This window comes from Talpa occidentalis, unplaced genomic scaffold (genome assembly GCF_014898055.3).
Source record: "Talpa occidentalis isolate TD23 unplaced genomic scaffold, MPIMG_talOcc4v2.1 talOcc4.16, whole genome shotgun sequence".
NCBI lineage: Eukaryota > Metazoa > Chordata > Mammalia > Eulipotyphla > Talpidae > Talpa > Talpa occidentalis.
Window position 1 is genome coordinate 33,935,538 of NW_023601653.1, and position 15,875 is coordinate 33,951,412.

The following is a 15,875-nucleotide window of genomic DNA, read 5'->3' on the forward strand; positions in this document are numbered from 1 at the left end:
AGATTGTAATTTCTAGATTCAGCTTCATTTTGTCAGGTGGGGACATCTAAAATCCAGTGGAAGGCGTAGCACTTAATTTGAAAAGTGATGCTGACTGGATTAAGTTAGTAATGAGGGAAGAGTCTCGGAAGGGGGCTTCATTCCCATCAGCCTTTCTTACCGTCTGACCAATTACTCCTTTCTCAATTAGGGAAGCATGAGGAAGGAAGGACAGGTGGAAAGGGGAAGTGGGAAAAACAAAGTACAGGAAGGTTTTCTGTCAGTCAAGACTGTAAACTCTAACACGAAAGCCCCTTAGAACTGAATTGAAATCTTATTCCATTCTATCTGCTGAGTAATCACTCAGCAAAAATGGAAAATTTCACCTCAGTAACCACAACCAGCTGTCACCTAGATCTTCAATTATCCACCTAAAGGCCCATATCTCTGGTCAGATACAGCTCTGGGTGGCTAAAGTTTGAGCGATGGGCAATCTGTGCCTGTGGGCTTCTTAAGCAAAACCAATATTTTAAATTAAATCGATGGTCCCCAATTATTAAAAGTCTTGCCATAAACAAGTGAAATACTCACAGCTTTCTTAGAGATGGCAGAGTAGAAAAAGCATTGGGGTGAATAATGGCAATTTTGTTCCAAGCCAAATTCCTATTTAAAAAAAAAGGTAAATGAGTGAATTACACACACACACAAAACCAGGTGAAGTTTTCCCATATATATTCATTCTTCTACCAAAATTTAATTTCTATTTGAACAATTTAGCTTACCAAGTCATACTTCACAGAGTAAAACTGATTAGAGAGAGAAATTTAAGTTAGCCTCATTTAAATCAATGGAGGAAAAGTCATTCAGGTGATTTTTTCAGATTTTATTTTCTTCTTGCTAAAAGTTGACTGTAATATGGTCGTAAAATTTTATTAAGGCATTCCTAAGGTGAGTGTGGGTAGGAGAGTGGGAAAAGACAGGAACTTCTGAGGTTCTTCCTCTGACAAGCAAGTAAATTTTAATGTAATGAGACCCAGCAAGACATGGGCCATATCGCCCATGCATGTCAGGCCTTAAGGGAAATATGGAGATGCCTTTAAAAAAATTCCCTGTAAAGGAGATGGACATTTTAATTCTTAACTGGGAAATGAATAAAAGAGGGGCTAACCTATGTTGGAAAAAAAATCCTGTTATAATTACAGATAAGTCTATAATTTATGGAGAAATAAAATTCACTCAACACACATATGTAATAAAACAGATAATTTAGCAGGAATAAGAATTTCCACATTTTAGGAAAAGAAGCAATGGACTTAAAATTTGCATTTTCAAAACGTTTAACTAATAAGGTAACTTAAGTGTAGACATTTGAGTAACTTGGAAGTGACCAGAATCACTTTTTCTCTACCATTTACTGATAGTCACTTACTTATGACTATCAGTTTCCCTGGTTATCTTGGATAAATGGTATTCACAGAATATTTATACTCACATTTGAAAGTCCCCTTCATTTGCATAAAAAACTCAAGGATTTTTTTTTTTTTTATTCTACACCTTTTCATTGATCCCAGAACAGAAGAAAATTCCAGCTAACTGGAGGAAGTAATGACATGGAAGGAGAGAGGAAACTAAGAATGATGGTCTGGCTTTGGAGAATTGAGGAAAGAGCTGCCTCCTCTTAAGCAGCTCTTGAGACATGTGTCCAGTGAGGGAAACTGGTCATGCCATCTATCAGAGTTGCTTTGATAGCTGTAAGTAGTACATGGGGGCCCATGAGCTTGACAGAGCGGGATACCAGGAAAGTAGGCCATGGGGCTTTGTAGAAACTTGACTAAGTTTTAAGTAAAGATGGGAGAATTTATATGTTCAAAGGACTATAATTCCATTTCTATTTGTGAGCCTGAGCTGGAATCCTCTCAGTCGCCCTGGAGGCACCATTTCCCCTCTCCTGCTCTGCTGTGTGCCCCAGGGTATGCAAGCAGGCTGCTCCCCACCGGTTCCTGCTGTTCCAGTTGGATTCCCTGTGGAAACCCCCTCAGGAGCGAGCTGGGCACTTGTGGTTTGCTCCCTCAGTTTTGGAATCTTATCTCTGGCAGCAGCTGCACTTTCTCATGGCATAGGCATCCCTTCCCTGTGCCTCAGCTCCTTCTGGGGTTTGGAAGCACCCTTTCCTCGCTCAGCCCCAGTATTGGTCACACTGTTGGTCATGCACACCCATCCCTTGCTTGCTCCCCACCAACCTCTGTGTACATGTCCCTTCATTTGAACCATCTATGGTGAATTCATTTCTTGCCAGAACCTTCAATGCTATACCCTAAAAGATATATACATGTTCTAATAATGATGAAAATAATAATAATAACAATGATCATGATGCTATTGTATATTTAATATGTGCCAGGTTATGAGGTTGTTTCTGTTTGTTTTTTTAAGTGTGTTATTTCATAACTCTTAGCACAGCTCTAAAAGGTAAAATTATCATTAGCCCCATTTTATTGGTGAGGAATGAAGCACAAAGTAGTAAGTGACGTGCTGAAAGTCAGTAATGTCAGGAGCTGGGATTCAAACCCAAGCTGCCTGACTTCAGAGGTCCTGGTATTTTGCTCAGAACATGCTTGGAATTCTTAAGTAAATACCGAAAGAACCACTGCACTAGACCCTGGGGATACAAAGATGAAGAAGTTGTTTCCAGGTAAAGCACCGTCTACCTGATACTGGTGCTGAGGACAGAGCTGAGTAGCAGAGGATTAGCAAAAGGCATCAGGCAGCGCTCAGTGCAGGAGCTCTTATTCTAGTGCAGGGATGATCAGGGGCAAGTTGAGTGGGGAGGAATCATGGGGACTGGCAGAATCAACAGTAGGGTGTCAGGGGAGTGGGAACTTGTGGGTGAGAGAGGAAGTTGTAGCAGGAAGTTGGAATCAGGTTTTGAAGGACAATTCTGGGAAGTTTGGTCTTAGTCTTGGAAGACAGTAGGGGAAAAGCAGATGTTTGTAGCAGGAAAGTAACATGATTGAATTTCTACTGAAGAAAGATAGTCTTTGGAGAATGAGATGGATGTGTAGAGACTGATGGTGGAAAGACAGGTTAGAAAGATGATGATGGTGATCCAGGTGAGTGAGTCCACGGACCTGAGCTACAAGAGTGAATGAGTTGGAACTGGTGGAGTTTGGTTTAAGTGACCTGATGTGAGGCCTCAGAGCCAGGAAGAATTCAGGGGGGCCTGAGATATAACCTGCAGAATCTGTGCCACATTCTTTTGGTATCCTTAGAGGACAGTCTTTCTCCTTTTTAAAAATATATGCAACTTGTATGTGTATATACGTGTATATGTGTATAGAAATACACAGTATTCTTTTATCTATATTTTTGTGTGTGAGAGAGAATATTGAAATTCTACTCTCTTAGCAAATTTCAGTTATAGAATATATTGTTCTCAACTATATCAACCTTTTAAAATAAAACTGACTTTTGCAAACAGCAAGAATTCCAACCTGGTAAATAAGGCAGGTAGCAAAGGTGGCTAAGGCATTTTTGTTTTACACTTATTTAAAAAAAGTAAAAGGATTTCACAAAATGATTTAGACCAAACATAAGGAATGGGCAACACAATTAAATTCAGAACAAGATGGCTTTCAAAATATATTTTTAGGAGAAGGTGATACTTAAGAGTGAATTTAGAGCTTTGGAAATAGTATTATTTCATGAGGGTCATATTTACAAAGTTTAGTCATTTGAGCAACAGAAGTAATTTCCACGAGTTGTGCTTACACCTTAAAGTACTTGTTAAAATGCAGATTCTTGGGCCTGCCTCCAGGGATTCTAAATCAGGAGGCAGGTTTTCACAGAAGCCCCCAGGTGATTCTTAGTGCTCTGAGACACTTGTTAAGAACTGTTTAACCCAGAAAGCAAAACAGGCAGAAAGAATTGCGTGTCATCCTTTTGTATGCAAAGCAATTCCTGCCAATTCCAGGCTGAGGGCAGAAACACATTTTGGAGGCCACTCAGCAGCTTGACCTGCCTCTTTTTTATTAAATGTTCACATCTGCTGACTGGCAGAGGGCAGATTACAAATTTACTACTTTTGAATTTATTCCTAAAATTATCACAAGCAAAATATTTGCCTTTCCATAGCAAATATATGCATGAAGGACCAACACTCTGAGTATATCTTGAAAAGAAAATATTTTAGGGGAAGACTTAAAAGAGAAAGAAAGTGGTCTGTGTTGAGAAGGTGCCGGGAGGTGATACTCACAGAGATCGGAGGCCAAGCAACTGCTGGAAAGTGTCAACTTTAATTTCATAGATTGCGTTATGGCGGAGGTCTCTGAAATGACAGAGTTCCAAGATTGATTTCAAAGTCACTGGTTTCAAAGAGTAGTTTTCAGAGCACTTTTACTGAGGGATTAGCTGCCTTCCATCAAAGGAACCCATGAATTGTGACTATCAAGTGACCATTTAAAAAAAGTTTGCTTTGTTTTAAAAAGAGCATTAAAATGTATACACATCTCTTTCAAAGCAGTTAGTTCCCGTGGGTGGATATAAAACTCTATTCCAAATGCTATCATCATTCAAACATATTCAGGACCCTGCTCCTGGCCTTGCATTCGAGCTTCTCTTGTTTTCTTTCAGGGTCTTTGGGAAGGTCAAATCTTTGTCTTTTAGAGATGGATTTGGTGGGGTTTTTTTTTTCTCCTTTAATTTCCCAGGCATCAGAGAAAAATTAACTGGGAAAGGATAGATGGTTAACATTGTTATGATCAACATGACTATAAAGGAATAAGCTAATGTTTTGTGGAGGAGGCTGTTTTAAGACAGCAATTTTAAAGTGTCTCATGCATAAAATATGACAAATATGGCACCTCCTCCAAAGATGACTAATGAGAAACAAACATAAACAAACCCAAGTCCCCCATATTAAAAATAACACCACTTATTGTATAGGTAAGTTTATAAAAATTCTGAAGTTCAAAAAAAACCCAGTTCTTATACCAAGTTAGGAGGGAAAAAACCAAATACGCAAGAAATGCCTTACATATGCTATGCTTCACAATGTATGATAAAATATTATTATCTGTTTCCCAATTTTATCGTCCTCCTATATAATCACACCTTGCATATGTAAGAAGGAAAAGCATCAAATGTCTCCTCAGTGAACCATAAGATAAGCAATGACCCCTGGAAATGTGAGTTTTGGCTCTTGTTTTTTGATAGGTGACTAAAAGACCCTTAGAGACGTACATTTTCTGAAGCTTTTGGCAGACTGAGAAACTGGGTAAATCTTCTAGCAGGTTGTAAGACAGATCACTGAAAAACAGAAGTTACAAAAGGGAAAATCTGTTACATATTAATAGTAAGGAAACATGCTCTGCTCTCCTTTCCCCTCTAGGATGATATATCTCCCCAAAGCAGAGTCTGAAAGCTGCCCAGCCCTGACATGGAGCAGGTATTCATAGGCATTATTGGATTAAGCAGTAAAATCAAATGTTTACTGAGATGTAACTGTTATACCTCTTTAATTGATTTAAATAATTTACCAAATGAATTTATTTATATTTTATTAGTGACGATCTACAATGTTCTAGCTATTATCTTACTGAAATGAATACAAATTAAATTAAATTAAATAATTGTGCCTCTGTCTGTAAGAGCTGCTGTATCTCTACTGCTAAGAGAATCATTGTTGGTTCTTTTCTAATCAACTAAAAAAACCAACAACAATTCAAAACATAGCACTCACTTTGAAATCAATCACTACAAGGGGGGAAAAAAAATCTAAGAAAGTCTTCAGCCAAAACTCAACAAATTACAGGACAAAAACATCTGGACATATTTAGAGTATAATATAACTAATCTAAAACAAGCCATGGTAATTTGCAGAAAGTTTAAAAAAAGAAATCTGGTAGATAAAGTAACGGATATAAAAAAAAAAATCTTGTCTCATATTTTAAAAGTTATCAGCTAATCAACTAACACATTTTCATGCCTGATTCTCATTCTTAAAACCAGATCACCATAATGCAACTGAAAAATCCATACTGTTTTCTAAGAGGTTTTTAAATGGTTTCATTCTTATAATTGATCACCTAATCCTACATTTATTGAATAAATTTATATAGAAATACAGTTCATTTACTACACATAAATAGTTCAGATGAACCTATCAGCAAACACAAATTTGTAGTTTATACTAGAGGTTTGAAAGACCAAACCAAATAAAAAACAGACAAAAGCCAAAACCATACCCCACACCTATACACACAAAATACACCCCACTAAGAATATGCTATGCATTTTTGAAGAGTAGTGAACAAAATAAAGACACACATATTATTAAAACTGATAATTGGTTCACTCCTCTCCCAAACTGCAAGGGGACAATCCTTCCTGTGTGCTTCTTAGTAGATAGTCCATAAAATCTTCTTTTACAGAAAAACAGTGTTGCCTCCTTTTTAGATTCTACCTAATGATTTTCATTGCTGTCAATGATCAGCCTTCTAGATAGATGCTGTGTTCACAGCTTATCCTGAATTATATCCTTTAATCCTGTGGCACCTTATGCAGGAGACACTGTGACTATCTCCACACACTGTGAAATCACTTGCCTGAGATCACCAGCTGGCGAGTGAGGCAAGCTGCACACAATCAAGTAATCCCAATGGAGATAAGACAACTTGGAGGCAAATCTCTCATATACGGTGAAATTCCTCACGTACCAGCTGCTAGGTGGATAATTCAGCCAAAACGGGGAAACTTGGGGCCTCCCTGGTGCTGCAGGGGTTAAAGTCTCAGTGCTATCAAGCTATGGCCAGCTACTGTGGCAAGTGTTCGATTCCCAGCTGGGGAGTTAACCCCACATGCCACAGCAGAACTCTCCTGTCTCTCCCGCTGCTTCCCTCAGCAATGTATTTCAGTCAATCTGCCTGTTCTGCTCCCCACTCTGGTGAATCCTCTCACTCCCCTCACCTCTGGCCTACACCCCAGTTCTTATTTTTAAGATTTATTTATTTATACAAGAACTGGGGTACAGACGGACTGAACAGGCAGACAGACTGAAAATTGCTGAGGGAGCAGAGGGCGAGACAGGAGAGGTTTGCCCCGCCATGTGTGTATCTCCTGGCTGGCCGGGAATTGAACCCATGCTGCAGATGCTGAGGGCAGCTTCATAGCGCTGTGCTCAACCCGCTGTGCCACCGGGGAGGCCCTACACCACAGTTCTTGTATGCATAAATAAATAAAAATATATCTTTTCAAAGTGGGGAAACTCAGACATATGTTCTAGAACATAAAGTAGACTGTAACTGAGGTCAGGACTCCTTTTCGCCTTCAACTAATTCTACTTGGTTGTTAACGCTGGCCAGAACACTGATATCTTTCTCTGTCTCTCCTTAAGTGAGAAGGTATCTGCAATGTTGGTCTTGCAGGATTATTGTGAAGAAGAACTAATATTACAGGTGGAAGTGCTTTGAAAATGACTAGCTACTGCTGATGATATATTTGTGTTCTTTCAGGATTTTCAAGTTTCAATTTGAGAAAAGAATAACTTGAGGAAAGAATGCTGATGTAAAAGAAGTGAGAAAAAAGTAGATAAAAGTAACAGTGTCTGACAATTTACAGTGCTCCAGGTGCTGGTCTGTTTGACACGTAGTAAGTAATTTAATCCTTATGATAATCATCTGAAGGAAGTGGCTACATCTGTTTCATGATTGGGCAACTGAGCCTGGAAAGGATAAATAACTTGCTTAAGCGATGGAGCTGGCATATAGAGAGATTAGATTTTGGACCAGAAAAATAGGCTGTAGAGTACTGGCTCTTCACTAATCAGCCTCCATTTATGCAGTTCTAGACCAAGGTGGTTAACCAATTAGAGTATGACATCATGGAGGCAGATGCGATTTATTTTATTTTTTTTTTTTGGCAGATGCAATTTAAATACTAATTCCTTACTTATTAGTTACAGAATATGAAACCCTAGTCATGTCCTCACGAGGTAACTACCAAGCCAGTTTTCGCTAGAAATGAGGATAATTATACCTATTTTTGGTGAGATAGGTAGAATTTCAAGGTGACTCTAAAGACATCCACCTCCTGGTGTTGTACATACACTTTTTTCAGCTGAAACTGTATCTGAATTTGGTCTCTGCCACTTTCTTACTGTGTGATGACAAGTGTACTAAACTGCTCTTATTCTTAGTTTTCTCATCTGTATCTACACTTTATAGGATGATGTAGGATTGGTTTTGAATTCCCCTCCTTTATACATGAATGACGTACTCCAAGGCTGTCGTGGCATTATTGTACCCCCATATCACTGAGCAGCTGAGGTCTGAAGTCACACAGCAGGCCGGTGGGGGAGGAAGGCAGAATCACTGTGGCAGATACTTCTATTCTTTTACTTAACATCTGTCGTACTGCTGTACTTCTGCTGCTAGGTAAAGCCTGTGGTGGACTCGAGGCATTCAGCTGCCGAGGATATCTGCTCTGTGAGAACAGAACTGTGGCCAGAGACTGAGGCCTTTCATTAGTTCGAACAATGCTCAAGAGGATGATAACAGGGCTGAGTGGGAATTAAAGGAGAGGACTGAAAATAGAAGGCCAAAATAAGGCTGTTCAAATACCTGTAAACTACCTTTCATAAGGCATGGGAAGGACAGAGGGAAAAAGCCACAAGCCAACAGTAATAACACATGTGAACTCTTTCACTGTTAGAGGAAATATTAGAATGTGACCCACAGCTCCACTGGAGAATGTTTGTTTGCCTTTATTAAGGTTTGGTTGAGGCTGACACCTAGTTTTTTTTTTTTAAAGATCTATTTATTTATGCATATAAGAACTGGGGTATAAGCCAGAGGTGCAAGGATTGGGAGTGGGGGTGAGAGGATTCACCAGAGACAGAGAGGGGAGCAGAGCAGGCAGATTGACTGAAATGCACTGCTGAGGGGAGCAGAGGGTAAGTCAGGAGAGGTCTGCTGTGCCATGTGGGTTGCTCCTGCCCTGTGGGGGACTGAACTTGTGCTGTAGTAGCTGGCAGTAGCTTGATAGCACTGTCTTTAACCCCTGCACCATCAGGGAGGCCCCCACTTAGTTTTTTTTATTTTGGCATCCATTTTAGTTTTTGATCTACTATGTTATTTTTTATGTGCCCTACAAAGTCTTCGCAGGGGAATGAAATGATTTCTGAAAGGAAACAGGAACCAACTATATCTCTACTGGGAGGATATTTGGGACCTGAAATCAAAGGGTGCACTTCCATCATCGGCAAAGGAGGCCTGACCTCCTGGTGATCTGCAAGCAAAGCACTTTCTCCTTGTTTAAAGGATTATTGAAATAATGTCTGCCATTTCACCCCTTTATGGAAGCTGCCAGTTTACACAACATTATTGCCTCACTGATACGCACAGCACTTGAAGATTAGGTAACTGATCACAGACGGTTTGAGGAAGAGATGAGATCTGTGCTCCAGTTAAAGTCCTGTTGAAACACAAACCAAACATAATTCTTTATTCAGGCATCACACTGACATATTTTGATTCAAGCGCAATAAGTAGTCAGGCTCTCAGGGAAGTACATGTTTTGGGCAAAGTCCTGAGCCTACTCCAGTACTTACAGACTCTCCAGGCTTGCAGTTCCAGTTAAATCAGGAAATTCAGTTATTTGCGAGGCACCATTCAAAGTTCTAGAAAGAAGAGAACATTAATATTATTGGAAGAAGATTCTAGAAAGGGGTAACCTTTATGGCCATTTCCAAAGCATTTCAATTTAAAAATAGTCATTTGTTCTTTATGACAACCCTGTAAGAAAGAGAGTTCTTATAAGGAACATAAGAACTTACAGTGTTCTTAATTCAGGTAAATGTTGAAAAGCAGATTTTCCAACAAGCTGGATGGGATTGTCATAGAAATGTCTGAAAAAAAAATCCAAACTCAAATGGCTTAGTATAAAACTAGAATGACAAAAGAATGCCTGTTAACAATTTCAACAAATGCATCAAATGTATTTATATAATTTTGCTTATACTATCTTATATAACACTCACTACTACTTGGTTTTAGGTGAAACATATATACATTATGAATTTTCATGAAGAAATCCACACTATAGAAATCCAAGAAAATCTTACAGCAAGGCAGATATGAGTGATGGTTACTAAGGAGTCAGTTCAGTCAGTCAGGTCATTCACCTGTTTTTCTTCCTCTGTCTCTATTCATTGATTGGCAAAACTTGAAAGGGGAACTCTGCTGAAACTTTTCTCAAAGGTAACCCAAGGACCCAGCTCATTGAACCCAAAACCTCATCAAAATGACTTCAGTAAGGGGCCTCCCTGGTGGCGCAAGGGGTTAAGCACAGCACTGTAAAGAAATCCACACCCTCTACAGAATGAGGGAGCTGCCTATATGACATAGCAGACCTCTCCTGTCTAGCTTGCTGCACTCCTCAGCAGTGTATTTCAGTCTGCCTGTTCTGCTCCCCACTCTGTCTCTAGTGAATTCTCTCACCCCCCTCACACACCTCTGGCCTCTACCCCAGTTCTTGTATGCATAAATAAATACATCTTAAAAAAATGACTTCAGTAAGGATACACCATTTAATAGATTTAACAGATAATTTGGAATCTTTGTTTCACAGCAAGAGAGTGACAACATTCATTCTGTGCTGCAGGTGATGACTGGGCTAGTGGTAGAGGCAAGGAGAGGAGCGATTGGTGAAAATCTAGAGGTTACTGCTAGCAGAGGGCTGGTGACAGGGGGCTGGTGACAGTGGGGATGAAAAGAAATTTTAGGGTGGAGACTAAAGAATTAAAATGAGGACTCTGTAGTCAATGGAACATAGGAAACACAGAAACTGGGAATCAGGAACCATGGATGGGGGTGGCAGTGACAAGACAGAACAAAGGCAGAAGCAAGTCAGTTTCATGGAGAAAATGGACAACACCAGCAAATACTGGATTGACGAGCTAGTAAATTTTTGGAGCTGTTATTCCTCCCCCAGAGTTATTAGCATATCAAAAGAGCAATTAAGAAAACCAGTCCAGTGACTGCAAGGAGAAAGAGCAAATGCAAAGCAATTTGCCAATCTTTTAATGTGTAAATACTCTCTAATGAGGACTAATGTTTATTGGCAATAAACTTTAAAATCCTAAGTTTGCCAACATATTGTCAGAACTTTTCAGAAATGATGAATGGTTTTTCTTTTTCAGTTGTCAGGACTCCAACTCATTTGTGACAAAAGCTACAAGGTTCCAGAAAGCTTCTAAGTCAAATTGACACAGGACACAAGAAGTGCCTCTAGAGTCATGCTGAATAATTGTCATTTTTTTTAAGATTTATTTATTTATGCATACAAGAGCTGGGGTGCGGGCCAGAGGCCCAGAGAGATCTGAGGATCCACCAGAGACAGAGTGGGGAGCAGAACAGGCAGATGGACTAAAATATACTGCTGAGGGGAGCAGTGGGCAAGAGAGGAGAGGTATGCTGCGCCATGTGTGTCACCTCCCTGGCCACGGATTGAACTCGTGCTGCAGACGGCTTCATAGTGCTGAGACTTAACCACTTGTGCCACCAGGGAGGCCCCAGTTGCCCTTCTTTCTTCCATATTTGAGACACTTTACCCATGATCTCAGACCAATACTATGCTTCCCACCTAACAGTAGCTTGAAATTAAGAGTTGACCTAATGTTTACATATTTTCATCTTCCTATATATCTATATGGGACTGATCTCCTGTCTGTGCAAAATGTGAAACATGAAATTCGTTATACTTTAGTTTAAATCTATTTTGGGTTTTTATGGCATATAAAAAACTGATGGGGGCCTCCCCGGTGGCGCAGCGGTTGAGCGCTGGGTTGCGAAGCTGCCCGCGGCCTCTGCAGCGCCGGTTCGATTCCCGGCTGCTCCCCGGCCACCAGAGGAGGGTCCCACATGGCGCGCAGACCTCTCCTGCCGCCCGCTGCTCCCCTCAGCAGTGTACTTCGCTTCTGCCTGCTCTGCTCCTCGCTCTGGCTCTGGTGAATTCTCTCACCCTCCCGCGCTTCTGACTGTACCCAGTGCATGTATAAACAAGCAAACAAACAAATAAATAAATAAATAAAAACATGCCTCTATAAAAAAAAAAAAAAAATTAAAAACAAAAAAAAAAAAACAAAAAAAAACTGATGGACCTTTCCAGAGTTATATCCTAGTTTGTATAAGTGTGACTCAGTGCTTCGGCTCAGTAATGATGATTATGAAGACTCAGCCTATCTCCTACCTCTTACCATTATTTCAGGCTGGAGTCTTCCTGCAGAGGACCCCTGTGTGTTTGTATGTATGTATCTGCATCACTGAGCTATAACTGACAGTATTTATAAGATACACATGCTACTGTAGACAAATACTACTGATATACCTCGTATTCATTGTGCAAGTATTCCCCCATGTATTTACTTTTCTTTTTTTTTGGTGAGAACATTGACTATAATAATCTATTCTTCTAGTATAGTTAAGTTTAAGTTATCAATGACTGAGTGACTATGTGACATAGATATTGACACCCTAAAAATCAGTTTTGTTCCTCAAAAAGATCATTGTGAAGTGAGGCAAGGCTTCTGAAGATATCAAGTATAATTCTAAGAGAAAGAACCTTTTCTGTTATAACCGCATTAGGTTAATACCTAGTAAAACATCTCCTATATATTTCCTTGTGAAACTTCTTACAGTGACTGAGACAAAATTCAGGCAAATTTAGAACATTCATTTTTAAAAGTACAATACATGGTACAAGTCAGGATAGAAAAAAATAATAAATAATAATAGAATATAGCCACTTACATTGTAATAAGAGAAGGATTGCCTACAAATGCTTTTTCAGGTATCGACTTAATATTGTTGCTGTGAAATCCTCTAGAAAGAGAGAAACATAATTTACAGAAAATAATGTGTGCAGAAAAATTATCTAGTAGCCTTCTCTCCTACCCCCACAGGCAATAACCAGCACCTTTGGTAACTAAAGGACAAGGTTTAATTTCCCTATGCATACTGGGACTAACATGTCCTCACTTATTTCTAGGAGAAAAAAAAAATCACAACCTGCTATCTTGAAAGAGGAGTACAGGATCTGAAAATAATTGTTGTGTTTTATGGAAACTTACAATCTAATGGTATAAGCAGAAATTCCTCTTTTAATATCTAGCACCATCACCTAACAATATGAGACAGCAGGGACTCTATTGGGGAGAAATTATAATCATTCCTCCTGACCCCCGTGAAGCTCGGAGAAGAGAAATTGACTTAAACTGCAATGAAGCAGAATTAAGTAATCTCCTTATGGGAACAAAATTTCCCGAGTTGATGGAAGCTGTCCCAGCTCAATGAGTCTGTAATAAGGAACTGACTCATCTGTTGGTGCTAACATGGTAGGAATGGGAGAGGGGCAAATCAGGATCTTTGGATCCTATGTGGGCCTGTAGCTGCTTGAAGTGAAGGGCACCTGACCACACACAATGATGAGTTAAGACAGGTGGGGTCTCCTGAGGCAGAACCAATCGCCTCAAGGCTATTTCTTATGAACTGCCCTTGCTGTTCACCTCCTATAGTTGGATGTCTTACTTCCACCTGCCAGGAGAATAAAGCATGGTGTTTATTTTCCTTTCTAACATTCTTTACATAGGTTATTCATCTTTTGGGTACAAAGAAAAGTTAATGAATTTATAATATATACAAAACAATAGATGCAACCTACTAGCTGAACGTTAGTTTTACTTCAGTAAAATCATGTTTTTGTTAGGCACATAGTACTCATTCAGTTCTAGAAGACTTCGACAATCTAGGAAAGTTTGTTCTTAGAAATTCTCAACAAACAACTGAATTTCATTACAGTTCGGCTATAAATCTATAAAGTATACAAATAACAGGAGAATATAGCTCAGGAAAAGAGTATGGCTTAGAGAAATATGTGTATTTTAAAAATATATATTGACCATTTATGAATACATATTGGATATAGATAAATTTATACTTAAAAATATATATGTGACTTTAAATGATTTTTGCTCCTCAAACATCTACTTGAGTGTTAGTGAGGATTAAGGAACAGGTATTCTTACCTCTGTGGTGGAAATATAAATTGATGAAGGCAATTCCCAGTATTAAAATTAAAAGTGTAATTCCTCCCAATTATATTTATGTGTTTTTAAAAAATTCACAAGGCATTATAGAATGCTTTGAGGGATAGTCTAGATTGTAGGCATATACTTTCTCACCTCCATTGAGAATATAAATTATAAATACCCGTATGTACAGATACACACAAGACATAAAGTACAAACACTCGTATGTACAGATACACACAAGAAGGAGTAAATGTGTATATGGAGGGAAAAATTATAATTTGCAAATGATGTTACACATACCCTAGGAAAAAACTTGGATAGTCAAAAATATTCAATTATTAATACAAATGAAAAAAATTACATGACTTTTTAGATTTAACCATTAACAATTAATATTAATTACAAAAATAGATGGTAGTTTTATTGTTCCTTTAAAGCTGAAAAAATTAAAAAAATACATTACAGAAATCCATTATAAACTAAAAAAATTATCTGATTTTTGCTGATGACAGAATCCAGCAAAATATACTTCAAGTGTATTTAGCCATTATCTAGAATGAACTTTAGAATGAACATCTGTAGTGAACTTTGTAAATTTTCTAGCAAGTCATTATGAGCAACAATCACACATATTTTATTTCATATATTTTTAAAAAGATTTATTTTTTTTATTTATGCATACAAGAGCTAGAGTGTAGGCCAGAAGTGTGGGGGGTGAGAGGATTCACCATAAACAGAGTGAGGAGCAGAAGAGGCCAATCCACTGAAGTACACTGCTGAGGGGAGCAGAGGCGAGACAGGAGAGGTCTGCTGTGCCATATGGGTAGCTCCCTGGCTGGGGAGGGAACTCATGCTGCAGTAGCTGGTGATAGCTTGATAGTGCTGAGATGTTAACTCCTGTGCCACTAGGGAGGCCCCCAACACATATTTTATTTTTTTTAATTTTTAATTTAAAAAATTTTTTATTCAAAGATTTTATTTATTTATTTACACAAGAACCGGGGTACAGGCCAGATGCACAGGAGGGTGAGAGGATTCACCAGGGACAGAGTGGGGAACAGAACAGACAGACAACCAAAATACACAGCTGAGGGGAGCAGCGAGCGGGACAGGAGAGGTCTGCCGCGCCATGTGGGACCCTCGCTGGCCGGGATTGAACCGGCACTGCAGAGGCTACGGACAGCTTCACAGCGCTGCGCTCAACCACCTGCGCCACCAGGGGAGGCCCCACACATATTTTAAAATAAAGTCACAAAGAATAGAATCTGTCATTAAATTTGTCCTGAATACTTACAGTTCTTTCAGGTTAGAGAGTGTCCTGATTGCAGTAGGGAACTCATCAAGGTTATTGTAATTTAAATCTCTGGAAAAAAGTAAGGACTAGTTTCAGTTTTGAGTAAAAATTCCCATTTGTTACAAGGAAAGTTAACATCCTATTCCAATGGACCAGTGACACTGATGGAAATGCTCATTCTTTCTCTTTATGGAAAGAGATTTTCCTAGCTTGCTAACCACCATCATCCCACAAGCATCTGCATTAAAAATGGTCCTGAGACTACTACATACAAGAAATTTCAGAGTCAGGTTCAATATCATCGGGGACATTTAGAAAAGGACAGGGACCAGCAGCACCATTAACGCCCTATTAGGAGGGACCCAGCCAGGAGCTGACTGCTTGCCCAGCTGGTCCTTCACCCAAACTTGTCTCACTAAGTCGCCAGCTCAAATGCGCACTCCCCGGGGCTCCTGAGTCCCACCCCTTTTCTTGTTTCCTCTTTTACCCGATGACATTTCTCCTTGTTTTTCAGCATCA

At 39.3% G+C, this 15,875-nt stretch overlaps 1 protein-coding gene across 6 annotated transcripts in view; it reads right to left on the minus strand.

Annotated features, from left to right (window-relative positions):
• LGR5 (leucine rich repeat containing G protein-coupled receptor 5) overlaps positions 1–15,875 on the minus strand; it is a 120,607-nt gene that overhangs the window by 7,471 nt on the left and 97,261 nt on the right. For 4 of the 6 annotated variants that reach the window (XM_037513983.2, XM_054696225.1, XM_054696228.1 and 1 more), the window contains exons 7-14: positions 15,357–15,425; positions 12,783–12,854; positions 9,809–9,880; positions 9,584–9,652; positions 9,376–9,447; positions 5,218–5,283; positions 4,232–4,303; positions 571–642 (exon numbers count right to left, since the gene is read on the minus strand). In XM_037513983.2, the coding sequence (XP_037369880.1) occupies positions 571–642; positions 4,232–4,303; positions 5,218–5,283; positions 9,376–9,447; positions 9,584–9,652; positions 9,809–9,880; positions 12,783–12,854; positions 15,357–15,425 (564 nt within the window). The remainder of the gene's footprint in view (positions 1–570; positions 643–4,231; positions 4,304–5,217; positions 5,284–9,375; positions 9,448–9,583; positions 9,653–9,808; positions 9,881–12,782; positions 12,855–15,356; positions 15,426–15,875) is intronic. The other 2 variants (XM_037513984.2, XM_054696226.1) reach the window with 1 other exon arrangement.